General features: G+C 45.4%; 2 protein-coding genes across 5 annotated transcripts in view; one reads left to right on the top strand and one right to left on the bottom strand.

The window, feature by feature from the left end:
* Positions 1–266: 266 nt before the first annotated feature.
* Positions 267–8,837, bottom strand: TMEM213 (transmembrane protein 213). Of its 2 annotated transcripts, none has more exons than XM_009454299.5 (3): positions 8,582–8,837; positions 5,387–5,455; positions 267–3,909 (listed from the first exon to the last, which is right to left on the bottom strand). In XM_009454299.5, the coding sequence occupies exons 1-3, from the start codon at positions 8,814–8,816 to the stop codon at positions 3,740–3,742; spliced, it is 474 nt and encodes a 157-aa protein (XP_009452574.1). In that variant the 5' UTR covers positions 8,817–8,837; the 3' UTR covers positions 267–3,739. The 2 variants fall into 2 exon arrangements, with proteins under 2 accessions (XP_009452574.1, XP_016801002.1); XM_016945513.4 differs by having other exon boundaries at positions 5,387–5,458; positions 8,582–8,825.
* The window catches only part of ATP6V0A4 (ATPase H+ transporting V0 subunit a4), a 90,212-nt gene continuing 72,752 nt past the window's right edge, over positions 8,645–26,104 (top strand). For 2 of the 3 annotated variants that reach the window (XM_054655235.2, XM_016958222.4), the window contains exons 1-2: positions 8,645–8,734; positions 20,660–20,762. The gene's annotated coding sequence lies outside the window, so the exon portion shown is untranslated. The remainder of the gene's footprint in view (positions 8,735–20,659; positions 20,763–26,104) is intronic. The other variant, XM_003318823.5, reaches the window with a different exon arrangement.

Raw genomic sequence — 26,104 nt, 5'->3', positions numbered from 1 at the left:
GCCTAGGCTGGAGTGCAATGGCGCAATCTTGGCTCACCGCAACCTCTGCCTTCCGGGTTCAAGTGATTCTCCTGTCTCAGCCTCCCAAGTAGCTGGAATTACAATCATGTGCCACCATGCCAGCTAATTTTGTGTTTTTAGTAGAGACAGGGTTTCTCCATGTTGGTCAGGCTGGTCTCGAATTCCCGACCTCAGGTGATCCGCCCACCTCAGACACCCAAAGTGCTGGGATTACAGGCATTAGCCACCGCACCCGGCCAGGAATAGATTTTTAAATGATGATTTTTATTTAATTTAATTAATTTATTTATTTGAGACAGAGTGTCGTTCTGTCACCCAGGCTGGAGTGCAGTGGCCTGATCTTGGCTCACTGCAACCTCTGCCTCCCAGGTTCAAGCAATTCTCCTGCCCCAGCCCCGCAAGTAGCTGGGATTACAGGTACCCACCATCACACCCGGCTAATTTTTTTTATTTTTAGTAGAGACAAGGTTTCACTGTGTTGCCCAGGCTGGTCTCAAATTGCTGGGCTCAAGCAATCCTCCCGTCTTGGCCTCCCGAAGTGCTGGAATTACAGGCGTGAGCCACCACATCCAGCCCAGATTATCTTTTTTAACTTATTGACAGATAAAGATCTGGTCTGCTGTAATCAAAAAATTTTCTGTTGAGAATAAATCCGAGAGGTAGCATCTGGGAAGTAGAACCATCAAACTATAGAACCATTTCCTTTGCAGTCTCAAGGAAAAGAGTGGTTGTATTGATTCGTTCTCTCCTTCCTCTTGTGCAGATGAAAGAAAAGCAATTGACAAAATGCCTACATTTTAATGTGAGATGGCAGAGTGTGCATACTTCAGTTCAAAGTAGTCTAAGAATCTACGGGGTTCCCCAGACTGGAGGGCATCTCAGACACCAACTGCTGCCCTGACCCTTCACTTATTAAAGCAGAAAAAAAAAAGAAATCCTACCACAAGGTTTAAAGACACGAGAGCCACGCGGCTCAGGTTGAAAGAACAACGGGCCTCATGCCTACCCCGATTCCATGAAGCGACTGAAATGGCTCCATGAACTTTTGCAACTCAGCTTGAAACTGCTGATTTGGTCCAATTCTTCTATTTTCCACATGTAAAATTGGTGCCCAGTGAGATAAAATGACTTATTTCTGTTCACATTGGCCAGAAATAAATCTTAATTTCCCTTTTTAAAAAAAGATAGTACTCTCACTGCTACGTCACACACTGTTATATTTTTTAAATGTTTGCAGATGTTAAATCAAAGCATGCACCTTAATGAATCTTTTCATCTCTTGGGAAATAAACCATCACATATTGTGGAAACGCTTCCTTTGAATTTCTGAAAACATGGAACACATACTCATATTGTATATCCACAAAATGCACCAGGAATTATGCAGACACTTTTTTTTTTTTTCCAGACAGGGTCTCACTTTGTTGCCCAGGCTGGAGTGCAGTGGCACAAACATGGCTCACTGCAGCTTTGAACTCTCTAGCTCAAGTGATCCACCTACCTCAGTAGCTGGGACTATCAGTGTGCACCACCAAGCCTGGCTAATCTTTTTTTTTTTGTAGAGACAGGGTCTCACTATGTTGCTCAGGCTCAGACTCTTTTATGTATGTGATCATTTAACACTTAGGAACAAGAAATCCATCCCGTTGTACTGATTCAACATCTGAGATTCAGAAATTATCTGCTGTTTTGGAAGACTACAAGATGAACCAGGCAATCTCTTCAGTTTCTGCTGTCAGGGAACTTTACTTAGATTTTCTGAAAGAGCCATTGAGCAGTTTTGAGTCATTTGCCTCTTCAAGAGATTGTTCCTATTTCAGAGGTCTTTCATTTTTCCTTTTTATATTTTGACTAGAGTTTATCTGATCTAAATACATGTTTTCTCACAGAGGGCAGAAAATGCTTCATAAGGAGTCATTTTGTCCTCTCTTTCTTCTGATGAACCTGCCCTCTCCTCCTCTGCAAGGTTTCACAGTGATGTGCAACGTCCACTCTCCACGCTAAGTGACAGTGACTGTAATTTGCTGAGAGAGCAGTGACCAAACCGTTGGCTCCTTCGGAGGCTGGTTATTTCAACCATCTGGAGAAAAATGGAGGCTCCTAATGCAGAGTGAGGACCTTAAGTTGTCTAGGGCAAAGACTCATTTGTTCATTCATTCATTAATTCACCCATGCACTCATTGGACAAACTTGAATAGGGTACTATGCCCCAGGGGTGTGAGGAAGGATAAACTATGGAGTGGCCCATTCACAACAACTGCACATCAGGGCAGAGCAGAAGTGCTCTAACAGCACCAGCTCCAGGTCACCCAAGGATGACCAGGAAGGCTCCAGGCAGATCAAGCATTTGAGCTGGGCTTGGAGGAATATCCTTGATTCTGGAGGTGGAGTTGGGAAGCAGCCATCCCAGCAAAGAACATGGCAGCAGAGAAGCTGAAGACACCAGGATGAGGAGTGGACCAGTCGGAATCCTTACTCCTGGATGTGCTGGGGGACAGATGGACTCCTCCAAAGAGCTGAATGCTGGGCTGAGAAGTTTTAGTCTTTAGGAGCTACTGACTGTTGTCAACAGAAGGTGACAGCGCCTACCCTGGCAGCTGCCCATGGGGAGTGATGAGCCGGAGAGGAAGATCCTCAAGACAGTGAGGACAGAATGCAATATCCCTGGTGTGTTCTAGGGGAAGGCAGTGAAGGCTAAAACTTGGGCACCGGCAGGGAGAATAGGTGGGACAGGAGAGCCGTGGAAGACAGGATGAAGCCAGAAGGAGAGTGGAGAAGGACCTGAGGTGGGGGTGAAGATGGTGGGAGTGTCAAGGGGATTCTCACATTTTTATTTTTAACTTTAAAAAGTTTTTAAACAGAAACAAGGTCTTGTCATCTTGCCCAGGCTGGTCTCGAATTCCTGGGCTAAAGTGATCCTCCTGTCTCAGTCTCTCAAAGTGCTGGGATTACAGGCATGAGCCACTATGCCCGACTGATCCTCACATTCTTTTTTTTTTTTTTTCTGATACAGAGTCTTGCTCTGTCGCCCAGGCTGGAGTGCAGTGGCATGATCTTGGCTCACTGCAACCTCCGCCTCTGAGGTTCAAGAGATTCTCCTGCCTCAGCCTCCCAAGTAGCTGGGATTACAGGTGTGCACCACCACACCTGGCTAATTTTTGTATTTTTAGTAGAGACAGGGTTTCACCATGTTGGCCAGGCTGATCTGGAACTCCTGACCTTGAGTGATCTGCCCACCTCTGCCTCCCAAAGTGCTGGGATTACAGGCATGAGCCACCATACCTGACTGATTCTCACATTCTGAAATGACAGTTAAGCCTGGGACTCAAGCCAGGGACAGAAGCAAATAACCTGGTTTTGGTGAGAAGGTTAGGCACTTGCTTCTGAAAATGTTGATGATGAGACTAAGTCTTATAGTTTCTTGTGCACCTCCCTTGGTGCCTAGAAGAAAGGTTAAAACAGGATAAATTACAGAGGGACTATCTTGAGAGAGGAGTTACCTGGGCACAGAAGGCCCAGGGGCCCTTGGGAGTGACATGCAAGGGCAGCACTGGCTTGCCTTATTTGGTTCTCCCGCTCTTTCTTCTTTCCCTTGTAAAAGTAACTGAAGCTTAAAGGTGAAAATGACTTAAATCATAGAAACCGTGTTAGCCTTACTCCCCTTCCCCATTAGCCACAAATTGGTGGCAATCACCATTTTGTGTACCGAGCCTGGGTCTCACGCTTGCAAGTCCTTGGGCTCATCTGGAGTCAGCTTCATCAGTTTGTCCACACAGAGCAGGATGAGGGTGAGGAACCAGAGGCTCCAGCCAACAGCCGCCGCGATCCAGCCATACTCGTCCACTCCTGTGCGGCAGCACCGGGCTGCTTGTGGGCAGAAGTCCACGTCTGGTGGGGAAGGGACAGCAAGGACGACGGCATGCACCACCAGCCCTGCCCAGGCTTCTCTACCATTAATATTAACAGAACAATCACAGCACGGTAGCTGACACTGATGAGGCCTACTACGTGCCATGCACTGTGCTGCGTGCTTTTACACGTTAGCTTATGCCTTCCTCACAAAGCGACAGGTGTGACTTTTATTCCCATTTTACATGAAGAAACTGAGGCTGTAATTTGCCCAAGGTCACAAGATGGCAGAAGAAGAACTCAAACGCAAGTCTGCAGGACTCTGAAGCCACACTCTTAACCTCTATGTATTATTCCCTAATACCCTTCCTTTTTTTTTTTTTTTCTTTTTGAGACAGAGTCTCACTCTGTTGCCCAGGCTGGAGTGCAATGGCATGATCTCAGCTCACTGCAACTTCCGCCTTCTGGGTTCAAGCAATTCTCCTGCCTCAGCCTCCCAAGTAGCTGGGATTACAGGCACGCGCCACCACACCCAGCTAATTTTTTGTATTTTTAGTAGAGACGGGGTTTTGCCATGTTGGCCAGGCTGGTCTTGAACTCCTGGCCTCAAGTGATCCACCCACCTGGGCCTCCCAAAGTGCTGGTATTACAGGCATGAGCCACCACGCCCAGCCTATCCTTCGTTTTAAGTGCTTAAGTTAATGCATTCAGTCATTCAATGAGGGCAGGATAAAGGGAACCAGACAAAATAAAGTGGAACTTTCTCTTTTTTTTTTGAGAGGGAGTCTCACTGTGTTGCCCAGGCTGGAGTGCAGTGGTGCAATCTCGGCTCACAGCAACCTCTGCCTCCCAGGTTCAAGCAATTCTCCTGTCTCAGCCTCCCTAGTAGCTGGCACTACAGGCGCATGCCACCACATCCAGCTAATTTTTTTGTATTTTTAATAGAGACAGGGTTTCACCATATTGGTCAGGCTGGTATCAAACTCCTGACCTTAGGTGATCCGCCTGCTTCATCTTCCGAAAATGCTGGGATTACAGGCATGAGCCACTGCGCCCAGCTGCAAAACTTTCTATTAGCTAGACTACTGAGCGCCTTGTGGCTAGAAGTATGCAAGAAGAGGAAGAACGTGCATAGAAGAAGAAGAAATATGTATGCCAAGGACGCCAAAACCAAGCTCTTGCATTGGGTGGAAGTTGGACTAGATGATTTCTTATGGCCTTTTCACCTCCAAACTTCTTCAAGCATTTGAACCTAGGGCATTGTTAGCTGCTGACCTGGGATGGGTCATTAAGGCAATCTGTGTCAAAGATTGTGCACCTAGATGGGGATCAGAGCCAAGAAAGCCTTTCAGACCTGCTCTGCAAATAGTTCTGGGACAAACCACACTGGTGCACAGGAAGGCCAGGCAGGCCGTTGGCCACTTGACACCAATCAACGGAAAGCGGGGAGGCCTTTGTTTCCCTCCCAGGCTGAGGGCCAGTTCTGGGGTTAGAGCAGTTGGCAGGAGAAGCTTACTGAGGCACTGCTCCAGGGTCCCAGGGTCTGGGTGGTGAGCGGTCAAGGTTGAGCTGTTGCTGCTGCTTGCTTCTGGAAGAAAAGATAGGAGATAGTCTGAGGCACTGGCAAAAGCTATTTCCAGGCATAGATTTTGAAATGTTTTTTGTAAATCAGTAGTGAGTATTATAAAAGTATTATAGAAGCTCCAGCATGGGCATATTGAGGCTTTCTGCAACAAAGCTAACTCCCTGTTATGGACCGAATTATGTTCCCCTCTCCCAAGTTTCATATATTGAAGTCCTAACCCCAATGTGATTGTATTTGGAGATGGGACATTCGAAGAGGCAGTTAAGCTTACATGAGGTCCTATGGGTGGGCCCTAATCCAATATGGCAGGGTCCTTATAAGACGAGGAAGAGGCCAGGTGCAGTGGTTCACACCTGTAATCCCAGCATTTTGGGAGGCCAAGGTGGGCAGATCACCTGAGGTCAGGAGTTCAAGAACAGCCTGGCCAACATGATGAAACCCTGTCTCTACTAAAAATACAAAAATCAGCCGGGCGTGGTGGTGCATGCCTGTAATCTCAGCTACTTGGGAGGCTGGGGCAGCAGAATCGCTTGAACCCAGGAGGCGGAGGTTTCAGTGAGCTGAGATCACACCATTGCACTCCAGCCTGGGTGACAAGAGTGAAACTCCGTCTAAAAAAAAAAGAAGAAGAAGAAACATCAGCAACACGCGTGCACAGAGAAAAGTCCACGTGAGAACCCAGTGAGAAGGCGTCTATTTGCAACCCAAGGAGGGAGGCCTCAGGAGAAAACAAACCATCAACACCTTGATCTTGGACTTCCAGCCTCCAGAATGATGGCTGTCAAAAAAAATTAAACATCATAGAAGCAAGCCCAGAGACTGCCAGAATACGCAGCACGTAGATTGATTCATGAGCAAGGAGGGGAAAGATAAAAAGGACTTTAGCATGAATTGTTAAAGTCCTGTTGTCTTGGGGTGTGGGATTGGGTTAGGGATCTGAGGCATCCAGGTTCCTGTCCATAACTGACAATAAGAAGAGAGATGACCTCTAAGTCCATACTGTTCAATACGGCAGCCACTAGCCACCTGTGGTTGTTTAAATGTATTAAAATTAAATTCAGTAAAAAAAACTCAGCTTCTTGGTCACATTAGACCCATGCCAAGGGTTCCATTGCCGCGTGTGACTAGTGGCTACCATATTGGAAGCACCACTCAGACATGGGACATTTCCACCCTCAGTGCAAGTTCTATTATTAGACAGTGCTCATGCTGACCTAGGCAGATGGAAACCAAGAGATGGATTGGAAGAACCTTCCTAGAAATTATATTGCTGTTCATTCTGCTTCTTGGGGAATGCAAAAAGGAAAAAAAAAAAAAAAGTGGTGGGCGTGGAAACTCTCAAGGCTCCCCTGACTGTGGGTCAGTGTGTCCTTCAAGGGAGCTTGTTGTCACAGCAGGACGAGTTCAGAAGAAACCTGCTGTTTAGCTAAAGCCATGAAGTTGCTGCTGAGACTAATTTTATGCCACCCAACCCCCAAGCCACTCCAATGTCCTGCTAAAGTATAGTAATTGCCTCGATGCAATCTGTTACTGTAAATTATTTACAGCTAAATGGCTTAGAGCCTGGTCTTTATTTGTTTTGGAGAAACTGATTCCTCACTATTCTAATTTTCCTTATGACTCAAATAACTTCCTTGGCCCTGACTTTCATCTCACCTCTACACCTAGAATGGAAGTTGTCCTCTTCCAAAGTGAGTGGAAAAAAACCCTAGTTGGCTGAATGCTAGGGTTAGGTTCGAGCTTATGAAATTGCCATTGTTATAGGTGAAAATTGTTCGATATCAGCAATTTTCTGTGGTTCAAATGGAATAGCCCCGGTGAAAATTCCTAAGAATTTAAACATCACCCTCCTCCCTTATAAGCAGAGCCAGAAGCGAGGGAGGGACTGGCCCTACTTGGGGCTATTCCACAAGAAAAGCTGCTGGGAAGACCCAACGATTCAGTGCAGTTAAACTTGTCTTCTGATTCTGAGCTCCCATCATAAGCAAGGCACTGTCAGGGTAAGTAGAAAGAAACTCAGCACTCTTATTTGGGGAGGGGTGAAGTTGGAAAATAAAATGAATGTGCTTACCATAATTGCTGACATTCACTGTGTGTGTTCTATGGGCTATTTCTAAGTTCTTTACATGAAATTACATCAATTCGTCTTGACAAGCACTATGATTGTCCCCATGAGATAAAGGAGGAAACTTGGCATAGAGAGGTAAAGTCATTTGCTCGAGGTCGCATAGCTAGTGAGTCATGGAAGCTGGAGCTGGGTTCAGGCTCAGCGGCTCAAGAGTGCACGTCTTGAACCTCAACACCAACACCCCGGCAGTGGCTACAGAAGAGAGTCTGAGGATGAGAGGGGCAGATACAGGACTTTGGGGGCGGGGTTGGTTTTGGGAGCAGGAGTGTTGCAGGGCATAGAGAGTGTGGTGGTGTTCTGAGGTGGCTGAGAACAAGATCAAAGCCAGGAGCATAAGATGGTAACCAAGGTCCCTCTGCCATGAGTTGCAGACCCCGGCCTGGCAGGGCAAGGCAGGGGATGTAGATCAGCCTTCCAGCCTCCACAGGAAAATGGGGAGATAACCCAGCATTTCCAGTGCCCGGGGAGGCAGGAGGGTGGGAGACAGTGAATGGCAGCCCCCCTGGCAGTCAGGTTTTGTGAAAGTCGCAGAGAAAGTACAAGGGGCAGGGAGGGGTGGAGGACTTAGGAAAGGGAAGGTCAGACACAAATGTGCACAGGGAGGATTGCAAAGCACGACAGCCCAGTGGGGCTGAGAAGGAGCCCTCAGGACACAGCAGACCAAGAGATATCATTTTGGTCCCCTGATGGGTGAGACTCCAGCAAATAACTTTTTCCTTTCTTTGTGGCAAAGGCCAAGAGAGGTGGCTGCTCCTGCCTTAGCTGAGGAATTGAGTATCTGATCTCTGTCTCAGGCCAACCTAAGACTCCCCCGCCCCAGCCCCACCTCCCACCCCCTGCCTAATCCTTCAGATGAGAAAGTTCTGTTTCCTCCTTCCTTTGTGCAGGACCAACCCTGGCCAAAGAATCTTCCCCCTCCTCCTTCTTTCCCTCCCACCTCTCTTCCCTCCTTCCCTCCGCCTTCCCAGCCTGGCCACGAATAAAGCTCATAACGCTACCTGCCGAGCAAGCCGAGTGGAGGGAGGCAAAGGCCAGGCTGAGGATCAGGGTGGCCCGGGTGGCAGCGGGGAGGCGCTGCATGCTGGAGGCTGTGCTGAGTGCCCGGTGCAGGTGAGCCGGTCCTGCGGAGTTGTGCCGAGTGCCTGCTGCAGGTGAGTGGACTCCCACCTGCAGGAGCTGGAAAGCAACTCTGCCAGAGGTGAACTTATGCTGGGTGTTTGGGGGAAACACCATGGGGTGGAGCAAAGGAAACTTGGCCTGTCACACCTTCTCTCACCTCTCTAGAAGGGAAGCCAAACTGTTGGCTGAGGAAGGAAGGGAGGGGCAAGCTATGCCCTTCTCCCCTGAGCGCAAATATTGTCCTTATTGAGAAACAAGGGGAGGACAAGAGAGATCTGTGTCATGCTGGTTCCTGGGACATGAGTTTGCTGCCTCTCCCATCTGCAGGTGTAGCATGGATGCTCAATTCCATTTGGTCCAATATTCACTGAGCACCCACTATGCTGAAGTTGGGAGATACCTGCTCTCGAAGTGCGTTCATTACAAACACGCATCATTCAACCCCAGAGCCGTGTTTGAGGAATGGCTTGGGAGAATAAAGCACTGTGGGTTTCAACAGTGGAGGCCACATCTGCTGATGGGATGCTTCAAGAAGAAAATGGCATTTGAGGTTGGGCATGGGGGCTCACCCTGTAATCCCAGCACTCTGGGAGGCTGAGGCAGGTGGATCACTTGAAGTCAGGAGTTCAAGACCAGCCTGGCCAAAATGGTGAAACCCCATCTCTAATAAAAATACAAAAATTAGCCAGGTGTGGTGGTGCATGCCTGTAGTCCCAGCCACTTGGGAAGCTGAGGCAGGAAAATCGCTTGAACCCGGAAGATAGAGGTTGCAGTAAGCTGAGATGCTCCTGACCCTGCATTCCAGCCTGGGCGACAGAGGGAGACTCCATCTCCAAAAAAAAAAAAAGAAAGAAAGAAAATGGCATTTGGCCTGGGCCTTGAAGGATGGCTAGAATTTTGACAGGGGGAGAGGGGAAGATGGCATTGTAGGTAGAGGGACAGATGAGCAAAGGTCCAGAGGTAAGGAAGTGTCAGAGGGTGGCTGTACCAGCAGCACCCAGAAGCGCAGGTGAGCCAAGGCAGGTGATGTGGGGAGGCGAGAGGAGAGCTGTGGGCTAAGCTTCCGCGTGCCTGGTAGAGGAATTTGAAACAAAGTCAGGAAGCAAAGGGGAAGGTTCTGTAGAGATTTTGAGCTGAGGAGTAACTTGACTGAGCTCTGCATTCAGTCTAAAACATTTATTGAAGACCCACATGTATATAACAGGTCTCATCCTAGGCATTGGAGACTGAGATGACTGAGACACGCCTCTTCCCCTTGAGAGCACAGTTCAGCAGGGAACCAAACCCGGAAGAAAGAAATTTGATGCAACCTGGCAAGACTCAAATAGGGGTACCTTCCACTGTGATGGGAATAAAAAGGAGGATGGGATGAACTCTGCCTGAGAGGTATAGGGGAAGGATTCACAGAGAAAGTGACATTTGGGCTGGGTGCTGAAGTTTGTATGTGCAGATTAGAGTTGATGGGCTTTTCAAGTCAAAGGAATAGCACCTATAAAGGTGAGGGAATCGTCTGTGTGCACACAGCCTGCCATGTGTGGAAGTGTTCCTGCACGTGTATGGGCCTGGTAAGGGTGAGGGGTGGACTCCAGCTCTGTGGAAAGACATAGAAGGCGTGAGTAAGCCCCAAGGAAGGATTTCCTAGTGGAGTGTAACAGCCCAGGGGAGGCACTTTTTTCTAATTGGCTCAAAGACATAAAATAGTGGTGGCCTATGTTCCTGGATTTGGGGATGGGGCCAACGTGCCCTAGGAAGGGTGATTTTCAGTCAGTGCACAGAAGTCCAGTTTAGGCATTACCACTAGTTGAACATTAAACAGTTGCATGCCAGGCCAGGCTCTCAGTGTGGGGACCTGGGGGTGAGAAAGACCACACAGCCCTTGTGCTCAAGGAACTCAAGGTCCCCACAGAGAGGACACTGCTTAGTAGAACAAATGCTGTCCTCGATGTTTTCCTCACAAGTAAACCCTGCAGTGAGCTTCACAGGGCAGGACTGATTTATCCAATGGGTACTAGGGATAACAGCGGTACATGGAATCCCCAAGATTTTCAAGGATCTCAAAAATGTTTGAGACCTGAGAAAATATTCTCAGATCCAAAATTTGAACAACAGACCAGGCATATTGGCACATGCCTGTCATCCCAACACTTTGGGAGGCCGAGGTGGGAAGATCACTTGAGCCAGGGAGTTCAAGACCAGCCTGCACAACATAGTAAGACCCTGCCTCTGCAAAACAAAAAAAAAAAGCACAAAAAATTACTTGGGTATGGTAGTGTGCACCTGTAGTCTCAGCTACTCAGGAGGCTGAGGTGGGAGGATCACTTGAGCCCAGGAGGTTGAGGCTGCAGTGAGCTGAGATGGCACCACTGCACTCCAGCCTGGGTGACACAGTGAGACCCTGTCCCCAAACAAACAAACAAAACTTTGAACAACCAAAAACTGGGCAAAATAAATGATTGTTTCAAAAGCAAAGTTATACAGTTCACTTGAAATGTTTAAACGGAAACGATTTAATGTGGGACGCTGGGTGCCTTTTAATGTGTTTAACGTGAGCAGAGCCTGTCCCTCCTATGGAATCGGAACCTGAGGTATGCAAACATGTAAGATGGCCTGCCTGGGGTTATTGTAGTGGTGGATTGAACAGCATCTGCAGCCTAAGCTGAGACCATCCTATCAAGTCGTATCAGGGAAAGCTTTTCTGGCGAGCAGTGGATGTGGAGGAAGGGGATAATGTGTTGGCCCTCCCTCCCTATTTTATCATTGTTATGTGATGTCGGACTGTTTTAGATGAACTGTTTGTAGGACAAACATTCTCCTATCTACAGATGGAAGAACTTTGTTATTCTAAAATAGTATAGGCTGGGCCAGGCACGGTGGCTCAGGCCTGTAATCCCAGCACTTTGGGAAACTGAGGCAGGTGGCTCATTTGAGGTCAGGAGTTTGAGACCAGCCTGGCTAACATGGTGAAATCCCATCTCTACTAAAAAAATACAGAAATATTAGCCAGGCGTGGTGGTGCATGCCTGTAATCCCGGCTACTTGGGAGGCTGAGGCAGGAGAATCACTTGAACTGGGGAGGTGGAGGTTATAGTGAGCTGTGATTGTGCCACTGCACTCCAGCATGGGCAACAGAGTGAGACTCTGTCTCAAAAAAAAAAAAAAAAAAAAATAGGGTGGGCTGGACTGGCCAATGATAACTATTAACCCCAAAGAAAGGGCTATGTGTGTGTGGCCACTTTTTACTTTACGAGTGTCGCCAGTATTTGCTGTTCGTAGCAGGTCTACAACTAACAACTCCATGTGGCCCGTTTCCTCACTCATACATTTTGCATCAGGTTTACTTTGGAGCGCGTATCAGGAAGTTGCCTTACTCAAAGCTAGACTTTCTCAAGACTTTTTTTTTTTTTAATGGGTGAGATAGGTATTTGGTTACACATACTATTTTAAAAGTTCAGGCTGAAATGTCTGTGGCTAGGCACCATGGTGGTGGTTGGAGAGAGGGGTAGCCAAGAGAGTGGGGTTCCAGGGCTCTTACTGCTTCCAATTTCATCTGTTATCCCTGATAAGATTTCATGTGAAAAAGAAAAGAAGTAGGCAGAGAGTTTCCAGGGCTAAAAGATGGAAAACCTGCAGTCTGTGGCCTGGAACGGCCCAGGGAAGAATATTTCATGTTAATGAAGCTTCTCTTGTGATTCTGATAGGCCCCGTTGCCACCTGTCCATCTCGGGGGAAAAGACCTCTCACCTTGAACTTGGGTTTTTCATCTCCAGTTAACCCAAAATCCATTCAGAGGAGAATCGTGGCCCTAACCAAGCCTGTGCCTGCCGAGCCCCAGCTCCCTCACAGAGATGGGGTTGATGGCTCTTCCTGCTCCTGGCTCTGTCAGGATCTGTTTTTACAAAATAATGTCAGGCTCTGGGTGGTTGTGGGACCGAAACATCTAGATGTGGACCTGAGCAGCACTTAGTTTGTGGAGGAGTTAACCTCACTCCCTGCCCTTCAGTGATGGGTCTGTAATTTGGAGAGAACAAGAGGTTCCCTTTTAGGAAACCTTGAGAACTACAGCTGTTAAGATCATGCCATAGAGTTAGTTGACCAAAGTAAGAAAGTCAGCAAGGAAGTCCTGGAGTCCACCATTTGGAATAATTTTTGAACACTTCCCAGGATGACTAACTTAGCTTGTTCAAAATTGCACTGGGAGGCGGTGCAGCTATGGTCCAGACACGCGGAGGTTAACACAAAGGGGGTCCTTCCTCTTGGCGAAAGCAACCTTCCACCTGGGTCCTGTATCTTATTCCCTCCCATCTTCTCTGAAGTATATTTCTTAATTTCCAAACATATGGAGGTTTTCTAGTTATCTTTTTGTTATTGATTTGTAGCTTAGTTGCACTGTGATCTGCGAATATACTTTGATGATTTCTATTTTTTGATGTTAGTTAAAAGACACCATGTGACCAATTTTTGTGGCTCTTGAAAAGAATGTGTCATGCAGTTGTGGGGTCAGTGCTCCGGGTAAGTCCATTAGATCAAGAGTGCTAATTGTGTGGTTCAGAACATCCATATTTTTCCTGTCTTTTAAAATTTGGTCTAATTATTCTGTTGAATGCAGAGATGATTGCGGGTTTCTTTCTTCCCTGTAGTTTTGTCAACTTTTGCATTCAATATTTGAGGCTGTAATTGAGGTACAAACAAATACGGAATTTTGACAACTTCCTGGCAAATCGAACCTTCTTTTAAAAAATCATTTTGTAATATCCCTCATCTCTTTTATTTTTTTGAGATGGAGTCTCTCTCTGTTGCCCAGGCTGGAATGCAGTGGCGCGATCTCGGCTCACTGCAACTTCCACCTCCCAGGTCCAAGCGATTCTTCTTCCTCAGTCTCCCGAGTAGCTGGGATTACAGGCGTGTGCCACTACCCCCGGGTAATTTTTGTATTTTTGGTAGAAACAGGGGTTTCATCATGTTGGCCAGGCTGGTCTTGAAATCCTGACCTCAGGTGAGACTCCCGTCTCAGCCTCCCAAAGTGCTGGGATTATAGGTGTGAGCCACTGCGCCCAGCCTTCTTTATCTCTAGTAATGTTTTTTTGCCATAAACTTTACTTTGTCTGATATTGCTATAGCTATAACAGGTTTCTTTTGTTTTGTTTGGCATGCTAAATCATTTTCCCATCGTATTACTTTCAACTTTTCTAAAACCCTGTTCAAGATGGGAGGATTTCTTGAGCCCAGGACTGTGAGACCAGCCTGGGCAACATAGTGAAACTCTGTTGCTACAAAAAAAAAAATACCTGAGTTTGGTGATGCAAGCCTGTGGTCCCAGCTACTCAGGAGGCTGAGATAGGAGGACTGCTTGAGCCCAGGAGATCCGAGATGGCAGGGAGCCATGATGGAGTCACTACACTCCAGACTGGGTGACAGAGTGAGACCCTGTCTCTAAAATTTAAAAACAAACAAATCAATCAATCTATCAGCTTACCAAGTGCTCTCTACTCTTCCCATCTAGCTTATGTTCCTTTTCTCTTTCTTCTCACTACTTTTGGATTGAGTTGTTTGGTTATTCCATTTTGTAGAGATTACGACATGCATTCCTTTTTTGTTGTTTTTTAAGATTATTTTATTCTGCAACCCAGGAGCATAGATCCAAGTTACCCTGAATATATGTTCTCACAAGTGCATTCTTAACATATCAAAGTCTAATATTAATTGACACTTTCACCACTTTCATAGATAATATGAAGACCTCAGAACTTTAACTCTGTTTACCCACTCGCCCAGGCTGGAGTGCAGTGGCGCTATCTCGGCTCACTGCAAGCTGCCTCCTGGGTTCACGCCATTCTCCTGCCTCAGCCTCCTGAGTAGCTGGGACTACAGGCACCTGCCACCACACCCGGATAATTTTTTTGTATTTTTAGTAGAGACGGGGTTTCACTGTGTTAGCCAGGATGGTCTTGATCTCCTGACCTCGTGATCTGCCTGCCTCGGCCTCCCAAAGTGCTGGGATTACAGGCGTGAGCCACCGCACCTGGCCTATCCACTCCTGATTTTTATACCATTGTAGTCATGTATGTTAGTTATACACATACTTTTTAACTCAATAAGTCATTATTATTATTATTTTCCAAGTGAATATATGAGTGAAATTTATTAAATTTATTTACATGTTTACCAGTTTATTGTTCTTAATTTATTTCTGCATGTCTGGTCTTCCATCTGTGATCATTTTCCTTCTCTTTGAAGAATACCATTTAGTATTCCCTCAGTGGAGTGATTAACATGTGCTTTGTTTGTCTGGATATGTTTTTATTCTTCCTTCATTCTTGGAAATCACCTTCATTGGGTACAAAATGTAAGGTTGGCAGATATTTTCTTTCAGTGCTTTAAAGATAACATTTCATTTCTTTTGGCTACCATTGTTTCTGTTGAGAACTGTCCACCTCACTGGGGCTTCCTTGCAGATAATTTGCCTCTTTTATTTCTTTGGCTGTTTTTAAAATTTTCTTTGCCTTTGGTTTTCAGCAGTTTTACTCTGATGTGCTGAAGTATGGATTCCTTTTTTGTCCTCTTTGGAATTTGTAGGCAATTGGATATGGAGCTTGATGTTATTAATAAGTTTGGAAAACTTCTCAGCCATCAAATACTACTTGTGAACCATTCTCTCCTCTCTTTTTGTGACTGATTACACATAGGTTAGATCTTTCCACTCCATCCTGTAATTCTCTTACCTTCTTCTTTATTCTTTATCTTTTTGTTTTCCTGTGTTTTACTCTGGATATTGCCTTCTGCCCAATCTTTTATGAAATCTCTTGTCATCTGTGTCTAATCCTCTTTTATAACTACCCATTGGGTTCTTAATTTCGATTATCTTAGTTTTAGTTCCAGAATTTCCATTCTGTTCTTTTTTATATTTTTTTTTCTGCCAAACTACTCAGTCCTGTTTTTCGTCTTCATAAACAGAGGGGATATAATTCCTTTAAAATCTGTGTCTGATAACCTCAGTCTTTGCCATTCTTTTCCCATTCGTTTATTTCCATTGTCTACTATTTCTGCTGTTTTCATTCATGTGATCATGTTTCTTTGCATACCTGGTTATTTTTTATCGTGGGCAAAATTGCAATTACACACTATTGTTTATAGAAATAACTTGAGACCCAGGACAATGCTTTCTTCCTGTAGACATGATTTTTGTTGTTGTTGCTTTAATTGAGTGCTTGGGGGCAACACAAATCTGCTATCATGTCATTCCAGTCTCAGGAATTGAGACGATGTGTGTCAGTTTATTTTGGATACCTTTCCTTCTATGGTGTAGCCCTTTAGAAATTTCATCCCCAAGGAAATAACCAAAGATGAGCACAAAAATGCATATCCAAAGTTCTCCATCTCAATATTACAATGTTTGTAAAAGTGAAAGCTTGGAAGCAGTTTATAATGAAATAAAGGGTAGCTATTAAAACCGTTTTTGGGACTGGGTATGGTGGCTCACACCTATAATCCCAGCATTTTGGAAGGCCAAGGTGGGCTGATCACCTGAGGTCAGGAGTTTGAGACCAGCCTGGCCAACATGGCAAAACCCCATCTCTACTAAAAATACAAAAATTAGCCAGTCCTGGTGGTATGTGCCTGTAATCCCAGCTACTCAGGAGACTGGAGGCAAGAGAATCGCTTGAACCCAAGAGGCAGAGGTTGCAGTGAGCCAAGATCATGCCACTACTCTCCAGCCTGGGTTACAGAGCAAGACTCTATCTCAAAAAAACAACAGCAACAAAAAACATTCTTGGGTACCATTTAATCACTTGGGAAAACATTTGCCATAGTATACAAAACAGAAAAGCAGGATATAAATCTTTATGTCAATATAATTCCAGTTTTGTAATATATACACATATACAATGAAAAATGTTTGGAATGAATCCTCTCAAAATGTTAGTAGTAGTCATATCTAGGATGTACAGTTTTGGGTGGTTTTAATTTTGTTTTTAATACTTTTTTGTGTTTCCATTTTAAAATAATGAATGTGTATATTATTTTTATGATCAAGAAATAAAATCAAGTTAATACTTTTTTTTTTTTTTTTTTTTTTTTGAGACAGAGTCTTGCTCTGTCACCCAGGCTGGAGTGCAGTGGTGCAATCTAGGCTTACTGCAACCTCTGCCTCCCGGGTTCAAGTGATTCTAGTGTCTCAGCCTCCCGAGTAGCTGGGATTACAGGCACCTGCCATTATGCCCTGCTAATTTTTGTTGTTGTTGTTATTGTTTGAGATGGAGTTTCACTCTTGTTGCCCAAGCTGGAGTGCAGTGGCACGATCTCAGCTCACCGCAACCTCTGCTTCCCAGGTTCAAGCAATTCTCCTGCCTCAGCCTCCCGAGTAGCTGGGATCACAGGCATGTACCACCATGCCCAGCTAATTTTGTATTTTTAGTAGAGACAGATTTCTCCATGTTGGTCAGGCTGGTCTCAAACTCCCAACCTCAGGTGATCCACCTGCCTCAGCCTCTCAAAGTGCTGGGATTACAGGTGTGAGCCACTGCACCTGGCCTAAGTTAATACATTCTTAAAGATTATTTCACAGGAAAGCAATACAGTCACAATAAAGCAGACAGATTTTACATATCTGTCCCATTACCTGGGAAATATGTTCAATATCAGGGAATCTTCTTTTCCATTAAAAAAACAAGCTGGCCAGGCATGGTGGCTCACGCCTGTAATCCTAGCACTTTGGGAGGCTGAGGTGGGTGGATCACTTGAGGTCAGGAGTTCAAGACCTGCCTGGCCAATATGGTAAAACCCCATCTCTACTAAAAATACAAAAACTAGCCAGGCGTGGTGGTGGGCACCTGTAATCCCAGCTACTTGGGAGGGTGAGGCAGAAGAATTGCTTGAACCCAGGAGGCAGAGTTTGCAGTGAGCCGAGATTGCACCACTGCACTCCAGCCTGGGCAACAGAGTGAGACTCTGTCTCAAAAAGAAAAAAAGACAAAAAGACAACAACAACAACAACAACAAAAACCCCAAAAAAACCTTAACCTTTAAGTTTCACATGGTGCAGATTACTGCCTATCATAGCCTCAGCTCTTGGAGTGCTCATGGTCACAATGGAATGTACAGACATATCCACGGATGGTCAGGACACAAAGAAGACTAGAAAGAAGACACAGATATAACATCGGATTGCAATTAGAATGTCAGTGTTGGAAAAGGACCTCAGAGACCATCAAGGCCAATCTTTAACCTTGGAAGAATGCCCTCTGAATTAATCTGTTCTCACGCTGCTAATAAAGACATATCCAAGGCTGGGTAATTTGTAAAGAAAAGAGGTTTAATGAACTCACAGTTCCACATGGCTGGGGAGGACTCACAATCATGGCAGAAGGCAAAGGAGAAGCAAAGGCACATCTTACATGGTGGCAGGCAAGAAAGCATGTGCAGGGGAACTCCCATTTATAACACCATCAGATCTTGTGAGACTCATTTCCTATCATGAGAACAGCACAGGAAAGACCTGCCCCCATGATTCAATTACCTCCCACTGAGTCCCTCCCACGACAAGTGGGAATTATGGGAGCTACAATTCAAGATGAGATTTGGGTGGGGACACAGCCAAACCATATGACTTTCCTATAAAGAAAGTAGGATATTATAGAGTTTCGTATAGCTGCATTTGACCTGTCCTGCTTCTTAAGGTTGTTAGTTGGACTTCTGCTTAAATGCCTCAAGGGATTGGTTTCTTACTAATTTTTAAGACAGCCAGCTCTTCTGTGGGTTAGCTCAGGTAGAAAAGTTTGTGAGTTACTGGCATCAAACAAGTAAGGGCATTTTAAGGTGAAGTTAATAAACAGTTGGAAGGAGGGCTTTTCAGCTCTCAACTCTATGATTGGCAATTTCTGGTTCCCTACAATTACTCTTATCATTTGTGCAAAATATTTCTGTTGGCACAACAATCTGAGCATGTGGTCAGATTCATCTTTTGTTTAATAAACAGAGATTTGTTCTCAAAGAGTAACTTTAAGCTAAAGTTTTTGGAAATAAGCTGCAGGTTTGTAATAAATATTCCGCCAATTTTTCTTCTCCAGTTTTGTTCACATAAAACCGAAGCGAACCAGATAGTCAAGTCAATGATTGTTTGGACCTGTCTTCCCAACATCCAAAGACCCCTCTCTCACTGTGTTTTCTGGCCTTTTCTATAACTTCCCTTCATTCTCTTTCTCTTTTTCTCTTTTTCCTTTTTTAAGACAGAATCTCACTCTATTGCCCAGGGTGGAGTGCAGTGGTGCAATCACAACTCACTGTAGCCTCCACCTCCTAGGGCTCAAGCCATCCTCCTGCCTCAGCCTCCTGAGTAGCTGGGACTACAGGCATGTACCACCACACCCAGCTAATATTTTTTATTTTTAGTAGAGATGAGGTCTTGCTCTGTTACCCAGGCTAGTCTCAAACTCCTGGGCTCAAGCGATCCTTCTGCCTCAGTCTCTGGAAATGCTGGGATTACAGGTGTGAGTCACTGCTCCTGGCCTCTTTTTTCTTTTTTGAAAATGCTTTGTCCATATGTTTCATTTTATTTACGTATTTATTTAGAGACAGGGTGTTGCCTAGGTTGGAGTACAGTGGCTATTCGCAGGTGCAATCACAGTGTATTACAGCCTCGAACTCCTGGGCTCCAGTGATCCTCCCACCTCAGCCTCCTTAGTAGCTCGGGCTACAGGTATGCACCACCATGCCTAGCTCCTCATCTTCTCTTGTCCAAGCTGCCTCTAGGTTGGTTGGTTGGGAACACAAGAATCCTGAGTCAAGAGTCCTGGATTCCAGTTTTCATGTAGTCACTTGGAGTGTGACCTTGGAGGAGTCATGTAACCTTGGTGTCGATGCGACTTTCTAGAAGGGGAACACAAGGGGAAAAATCTGGGGGAATTATGCCTTCCATCCTTTGTGGGGAGAATTTTCTCTGGGGTCCGCAGGACTCTGCAGAGGGGATACGTGATGCCCAGAAAGGGTTTTGCTATGTATACTTCCTAACACAAAGGGGTGTTAAGTCCTGTGAGAAACAACTGGAAAGCTACCGTGATGGCATGAAAAGACCCTGAAGTGCAGAGCCCTGGGTTCTGCTTCCAGCTCTGCCGCCAATTACCTGCAGGACCTTGAGCAAATTGCATCTGCTCCCTGGAGTTCTGTTTTCTCATCTCTAAAGTAAGGAGACTGAATCAGGTGATCTCGAAGTTTCTTCCAGTGATAGATTTCTATGACTCTGTAGTCAATGCAGGATATTAAATGGAGAAAGAAGAGAAACAAGATAGTACATTTAAATTCTTTTTTTTTCTTTTTTAGAAAGTGGAGGTGGAAATCATGATAAGAAACTTACTTGTGTAATTGGGAGTAAATATTATTATAGAAAAGGCAGATAACTAGGGAGGTGCTCCCAAGTGAAAAACTTAGGCTAGCGCTGGGTGTGGTGACTCATGCCTGTAATCCCAGCATTTTGGGAGGCTGAGGTGGGAGGGCTGCTTGAGCCCAGGAGTTTGAGACCAGCCTGGGCAACATAGGGAGAATCTCTCTCTCTCAATCTGTCTCTCTCTCTCGCCTTAGGCTATAGGTAAAAAAATCCATCCATGATAAACTTCAGGGCATTCTGTTGTCTCTTTTTTTTTTTTCCTGAGACAAGGTCTCACTCTGTCACCCAGGCTGGAGTGCAGTGGTGCAATCTTCGTTCACTGCAGCGTCCACCTCCCTGGCTCAAGCGATCTTCCCACCTCGGCCTCCTGAGTAGCTGGGACTAGAGATGCATGCCACGAAGTCCAGCTAAGTTTATTTTGTGTAGAGACAGAGTCTTGCTATGTTGCCCAGGATGGTTTCAGACTCCTGGGCTCAAGCAATCCTCCCACCTCGGCCTCCCACAGTGTTGGGATTATAGGCATGAGCCATTGTGCCCAGCCCATTCTGTTCTCTTTATGATAAAACTTCATTTTCCTAAGTCTCATTTCCAGTTCCTCCATGACGTGGCAAGTGAAGACAGGAATGAAAGGAATGTAAAGCAGCTTTGCTCTGAAGAGAAGAAGAGAGAGAGACACAGCCAAGGTACGCTGAGGTGGAGAAGAGGGAAGCTGGAGGGCTCCGTGGTGGAGGAGGATCTTCTCCTAAGGAATGAGGTGGTTGTGTGCTGAGGGGTGTGGGGAGGAGTGGAGAGTAGAGGAGAGTGGAGCTGTCTGAGAGCCACTGGGAGGGCTCAGTGTCCTAGGACGTGATCTAGAGGACAGAAAGTGGTAGAACAGCAGGGAGTGCCCCACTGGTGTTGGATGGCAGCAGTGAGCACTGAGACACATTCCTGGAAAAAGTCGTGGCCAGGAGGAAGTGGAAATGTGCATGGCAGGGATGATCCTGGTTCCAGCATCCGTAGATTTGATCTCAGTGTGCTGATTCATGAACTCTTGGACCTTACTATCAATGAATTGCATTCAGTTGCACATGTGTGTGTTTGTGTGTGTGTGTGCATGTGTGTGTGCATACAATGGAGGAAGTTGAATGTCATTCTCTCTTTTTTTTAGCAACCTCAAATCATTCTTTTCTGTCTCAAACACTTTGTTTATGAGTGCATATTGTAAAGGGTGGTGGGTGGCAGAGTCAGTGCCTGGCCAACAGTGAAGAAGTATTCAGCTTGGCTGGGTGCAGTGGCTCATGCCTATTATAATCCCAGTACTTTGGAAGGCCGAGGCAGGTGGATTGCTTGAGGTCAGGAGTTCAAGACCAGCCTGGCCAACATGGTGAAACCCTGTCTCCACTAAAAATACAAAAAATTAACCGGGCGTGGTGGTGCACACCTGTAGTCCTAGCTACTCAAGAGGCTGAGGCAGGAGAATCACTTGAATCCAGGAGGTGGAGGTTGCAATGAGCTGAGATCACGACACTACACTCCAGACTGGGCGACAGAGCAAGACTCCACTCAAAAAAAAAAAAAAAAGAAAGTAAGAAGTATTCAGTTTGAGTGGATGATAAAATCAGTTATTTGAATGAAGGCTATCTGGAGGGAATTCAGTTCAGAAAAATCAGATGCTCTTTTTAGAAAAGTCAGATTGTTACTTTTCCAGCTAGATTATTATTTTTGGATTAAATTCCTTGCAAACATTTTAGCTGGCTCTGTATTCTTTGTCATTTTCTAAATTACAATGATCTCCTCCTGTAAATTGATCTTGTACACTGAACATGTGATTGTGTGCAATATTTTCCTAATCCTGGGTACAAGGATATGAGAACACAGGAAGCCCTGTGTTAAAGGAATGCCGCTTTAAAGGCACGTAAGTGGAATGCTCATCTCTTCACCCTCAAGAGCCATTCTGTAGAAAGTCCTCAGGGCATGAAAGTGCTTTGCCAGGGACCTTTGAGGCTAAGTGTAAAGCTTTTGGAACTGGCAGTGTGCCCCAGACTTGTCTAAAGAATGGGAACAGTGGCCTGAAACACCAAATGTCAAAAGCAATGTTTGTTTGGATAATATAGAGGATTGATTCTGCCCTAAGAAAGTTGTTTCTCTCAAGACTGAATGCTGAATTTAAATATTATTTTCCTTCAAAGTATTGAGTTGACTTTGAGAGTATATAAAAATATTATGTTTAGGCCAGGCGCAGTGGCTCACGCCTGTAATCCCAGCACTTTGGGAGGCTGAGGCGGGCGGATCACGAGGTCAGGAGATCGAGACCACCCTGGCTAACACGGTGAAACACCATCTCTACTAAAAATACAAAAAACTAGCTGGGTGTGGTGGCGGGTGTCTGTAGTCCCAGCTACTCGGGAGGCTGAGTCAGGAGAATGGCATGAACCCAGGAGACGGAGCTTGCAGTGAGCCAAGATCGCGCCACTGCACCCCAGCCTATGTGACACAGTGAGACTCCATCTCAAAAAAAAAAAAACAAACATATATCTATATGTGTGTGTGTGTGTATATATATATAATGTTTAAGGATTCATAGGTGGATTAGTTTCTTTTTAAAAAATTCAATGGCACAAATAATTAGAGAAATAAGGCTGTATTATCTGGCTTTGGGCAAGTCACTTAGCCTCACTGTGCCTTACTTTTCTGCAAGAGTGGATTGGACTAGATCATCTATATCTTACCTGCCAATGGACACTCTTTTGGGGGCTAGAGCTGTGTTTGGTTCTTCTCTCCTCCTTTTCTACTTCCTTTACTCTTGAGGTTCACAGTAGGGAACTTAGAAAATTTACTCTGATTTTGGACAAATTGGACTGTGTTTGCTAATGCTTGGCCTGTTTCAACTTTCCAAGAATCAGCAATGCTATGAAATGTTGGACATAAAAAAATTGAGCTCAGACAGGAAACTTCTAGAGAAATGTCAAAGATGTCATGGTTCAAAGAGATTGTCTCAGATATACATCATGGGTAAGAAAAAGTAGGAGTTCCCATTTTAAAAGTTATTTTTTTGAGACAGGGTCTTACTCTGTCACCTTGGCTGGAGTGCAGTGGTACAATCATGGCTCACTGTGGCCTTGCACTCCCGAGCTCAAGTGATTCTCCCACCTCAGCCTCCTGAGTAGCTGGGACTACAAGTGTGCACCACTCTGCCCGGCTAATTTTTAAATTTTTTGTAGAGATGATTTCTCACTATGCTGCCCATGCTGGTCTGAAACTCCTGGGCTCAAGCGATCCTCCTGCTTCAGCCTCCTAAAGTGATGGAATTACAGACATGAGCCATGTGCCTGGCCTCATTTTTAAAATTTTTAATTAAAAAATTTTTTAAAAATAGAGACAGGGTCTTGCTATGTTGCCCAGACTGGTCTTGATCTCCTGGCCTCAAGCAATACTCCCACCTCGGTCCCCCATAGTGCTGAGGTTAAAGGTGTGAGCCACCGTACCCAGCCATGGTTCCCATTTTCTAGATGCATCTCCCAACTAGAACTCACAGAATTTGGGGAGGGGAAGTTATTAACTGTCTCTTCTCCTGAAAATAAATAAATAAAACCCTCTCCTGATGCTCCATTTCCTCTTCAGCTGCTGCCCTGCTCCCTCCTTTCTCTTCACAGTTGGTGTTTTTAAAAGAAAGCTGTAGTTGATTTCTGTGCCCATCTTTTTTTTTGGAATGGAGTCTTGCTCTGTCCCCCAGGCTGCAGTGCAGTGGTGCAATCTCGGCTCACTGCAACCTCCGCCTCTTGGGTTCAAGCAATTCTCCTTCCTCAGCCTCCTGAGTAGCTGGGATTACAGGCATCTGCTACCACGCCCAGCTAATTTTTGTATTTTTAGTAGAGAAGGGGTTTCACTATGTTGGCCAGACTGGTCTTGAACTCCTGACCTCAGGCGATCCAACTGCCTCAGCCTCCCAAAATGCTGGGATTACAGGCGTGAGCCACCATGCCCGGCCAATTTCCATGCCCATCTTTTCTTCACCAGCCACTGACTTTCTCTGAGTCCCCAGAATCCTGCCCATTTCACTCCATCGAAGTGGATCCACGGGGTCCCCAGTAACCTCCAGATCTTTCTCAGCCCTCCCCTTCATGAACACTCCATGATTCTCAAGACATTTTCTTCTTTTGAGTTCTCATTCTTCTGATTATCCTCCTCCCTCTGTTTCTTGTTTGTCTCCTCTGTGCAGCCTTGAAATCCTGGAATTTCTCTGTATTCAGGCTTGGACCTCCACTGCCTCTCCCTCCTTATGGGTTGAAGTGTGCTGCCCCATTCCATTCATATTTTGTAGTTCTAATCCGGAGGATCTGAGAATGTGGCCGTATTTGGAAACAGGGTCTTTGCTGAGATAATTAGTTAAGATGAGTTTATAGCAGAGTGGGGTGGGCCCCTAATCCAATATGATTGGTGTCCTTATAAAAAGGGATTTGGACACAGACACACACATGTGAAGGTGAAGGCATAGATTGGAGTGATGCTTCTCCAAGACAAGGAATGCCAAAGATTGCCAGCAACCACCAGCAGCCAAGTAAGAGACCTGGAAGATTCTTCCTCACAGCCTTCAGAGGGAACCAGCCTTGCGTGGCATCTTGATTTCAGACTTCTAACTTTCAGGGCTGAGATAATACATTTCTGTTGGTTAAGCCACCCAGTTTATGGCACTCTGGTACCACAGTCCTAGGAAACTCATACACCCAATTCTGCGGTCCCCAGGCTAGTGGTTGTCCAGTGTTTTCGTCTCAGGTCCTCTTTACACTGTTAAGAATTATTGGGGTCCAGGTGCAGTGGCTCATACCTGTAATCCCAGCACTTTGGGAGGCCAAGGTGGGAGAATTGCTTGAGGCCAGGAGTTTGAGACAAGCCTTGGCAACACTGTGAGACCCAAACTCTACAAAAAAAAAAAGAGAGAGAGAGAGAGAGAAAAATTTCTTTAAAAAAAATTGCTGAGAAGATTAGGAACAAGGCAAGGACATTCTTCCTCACCACTCCATTTCACATCATACTGGAGTCCTAACTAATGCCATAAGAAAAAGAAATGAAAACCATACTGATTAGGAAGGAAGACATAAAATTTTATTCACAGATGATTCATTGCCTATATAGAAAATCTGAAAGAGGTTGGGCGCGGTGGCTCACACCTGTAATCCCAGCACTTTGGGAGGCCAGGTGGGTGGATCACGAGGTCAGGAGTTCAAGACCAGCCTGGCCAAGATGGTGAAACCCCGTCTCTACTAAAAGTACAAAATAATTAGCCAGGCGTGGTGGCAGGTGCCTGTAATCCCAGCTACTTGGGAGGCTGAGGCAGAGAATTGTTTGAACCCGGGAGGTGGAGGCTGCAGCGAGCCAAGATTGCACCACTGCACTCCAGCCTTGGTGATAAGAGCAAAACTCGTCTACAAAAAAAGAAAAAGAAAAAAAAAAAAGAAAATCTGAAAGAATCAACCAAAAAAAGCTTTCCTGGAATTAATTAAGTTTTTGTATAACAAATCCCTTTTTCTCCATACCTGTTCATAAGGACCAGCAGAAGCAGGGTGCTTTTAGCTGGCAAGGCCAGCAGTACACCTTCACGGTCCTACCTCAGGGGAATATCAACTCTCTAGCCTTGTGTCATAATTTAGTTTGCAAGGATCTTAATCATCTCTCCTGTCTATAAAATATCACAGTGGTCTATTACACTGATGACAATATACTGATTGGACCTAGTGAGCAAGAATAACAATTATTGTAGACTTATTGATAAGACATTTGGATGTCAGTGGGTGGGAAATAAATCAGACAAAAATTTAGGGGCCTCCTCTCTCAGTGAAATTTCTTTTTTTAAATTTTTTTTTATTTTTTCTTTTTGAGGCAAAGTCTGGCTCTTTCACCCAGGCTGGAGTGCAGAGGCATGATCTCGGATCATAGCAGTCTCAACCTCCTGGGATCAAGTGATCCTCTCACCTCAGCTTTCAAGTAGCTGGAAGCACAGGCATGCACCACCACGCCCAGCTAATTTTTGTTTATTTTTCATAGA

This window comes from Pan troglodytes, chromosome 6 (assembly GCF_028858775.2).
Source record: "Pan troglodytes isolate AG18354 chromosome 6, NHGRI_mPanTro3-v2.0_pri, whole genome shotgun sequence".
Taxonomy (NCBI): Eukaryota; Metazoa; Chordata; class Mammalia; order Primates; family Hominidae; genus Pan; species Pan troglodytes.
Note: the sequence above shows the minus strand (reverse complement) of the source record. Positions and strands in the feature narration are given on the sequence as shown.

Excerpts from the sequence above, each read along its gene's own strand:
- TMEM213 (XM_016945513.4), bottom strand. The coding sequence starts at position 8,816 with ATGGTGTTTCCCCCAAACACCCAGCATAAGTTCACCTCTGGCAGAGTT. Across the intron at positions 5,459-8,581 it reads CCACTCGGCTTGCTCGGCAG|AAGCAAGCAGCAGCAACAGC; the intron begins GTAGCGTTATGA and ends CTTTTCTTCCAG. Across the intron at positions 3,910-5,386 it reads GACCCTGGAGCAGTGCCTCA|ACGTGGACTTCTGCCCACAA; the intron begins GTAAGCTTCTCC and ends CTTCCCCACCAG.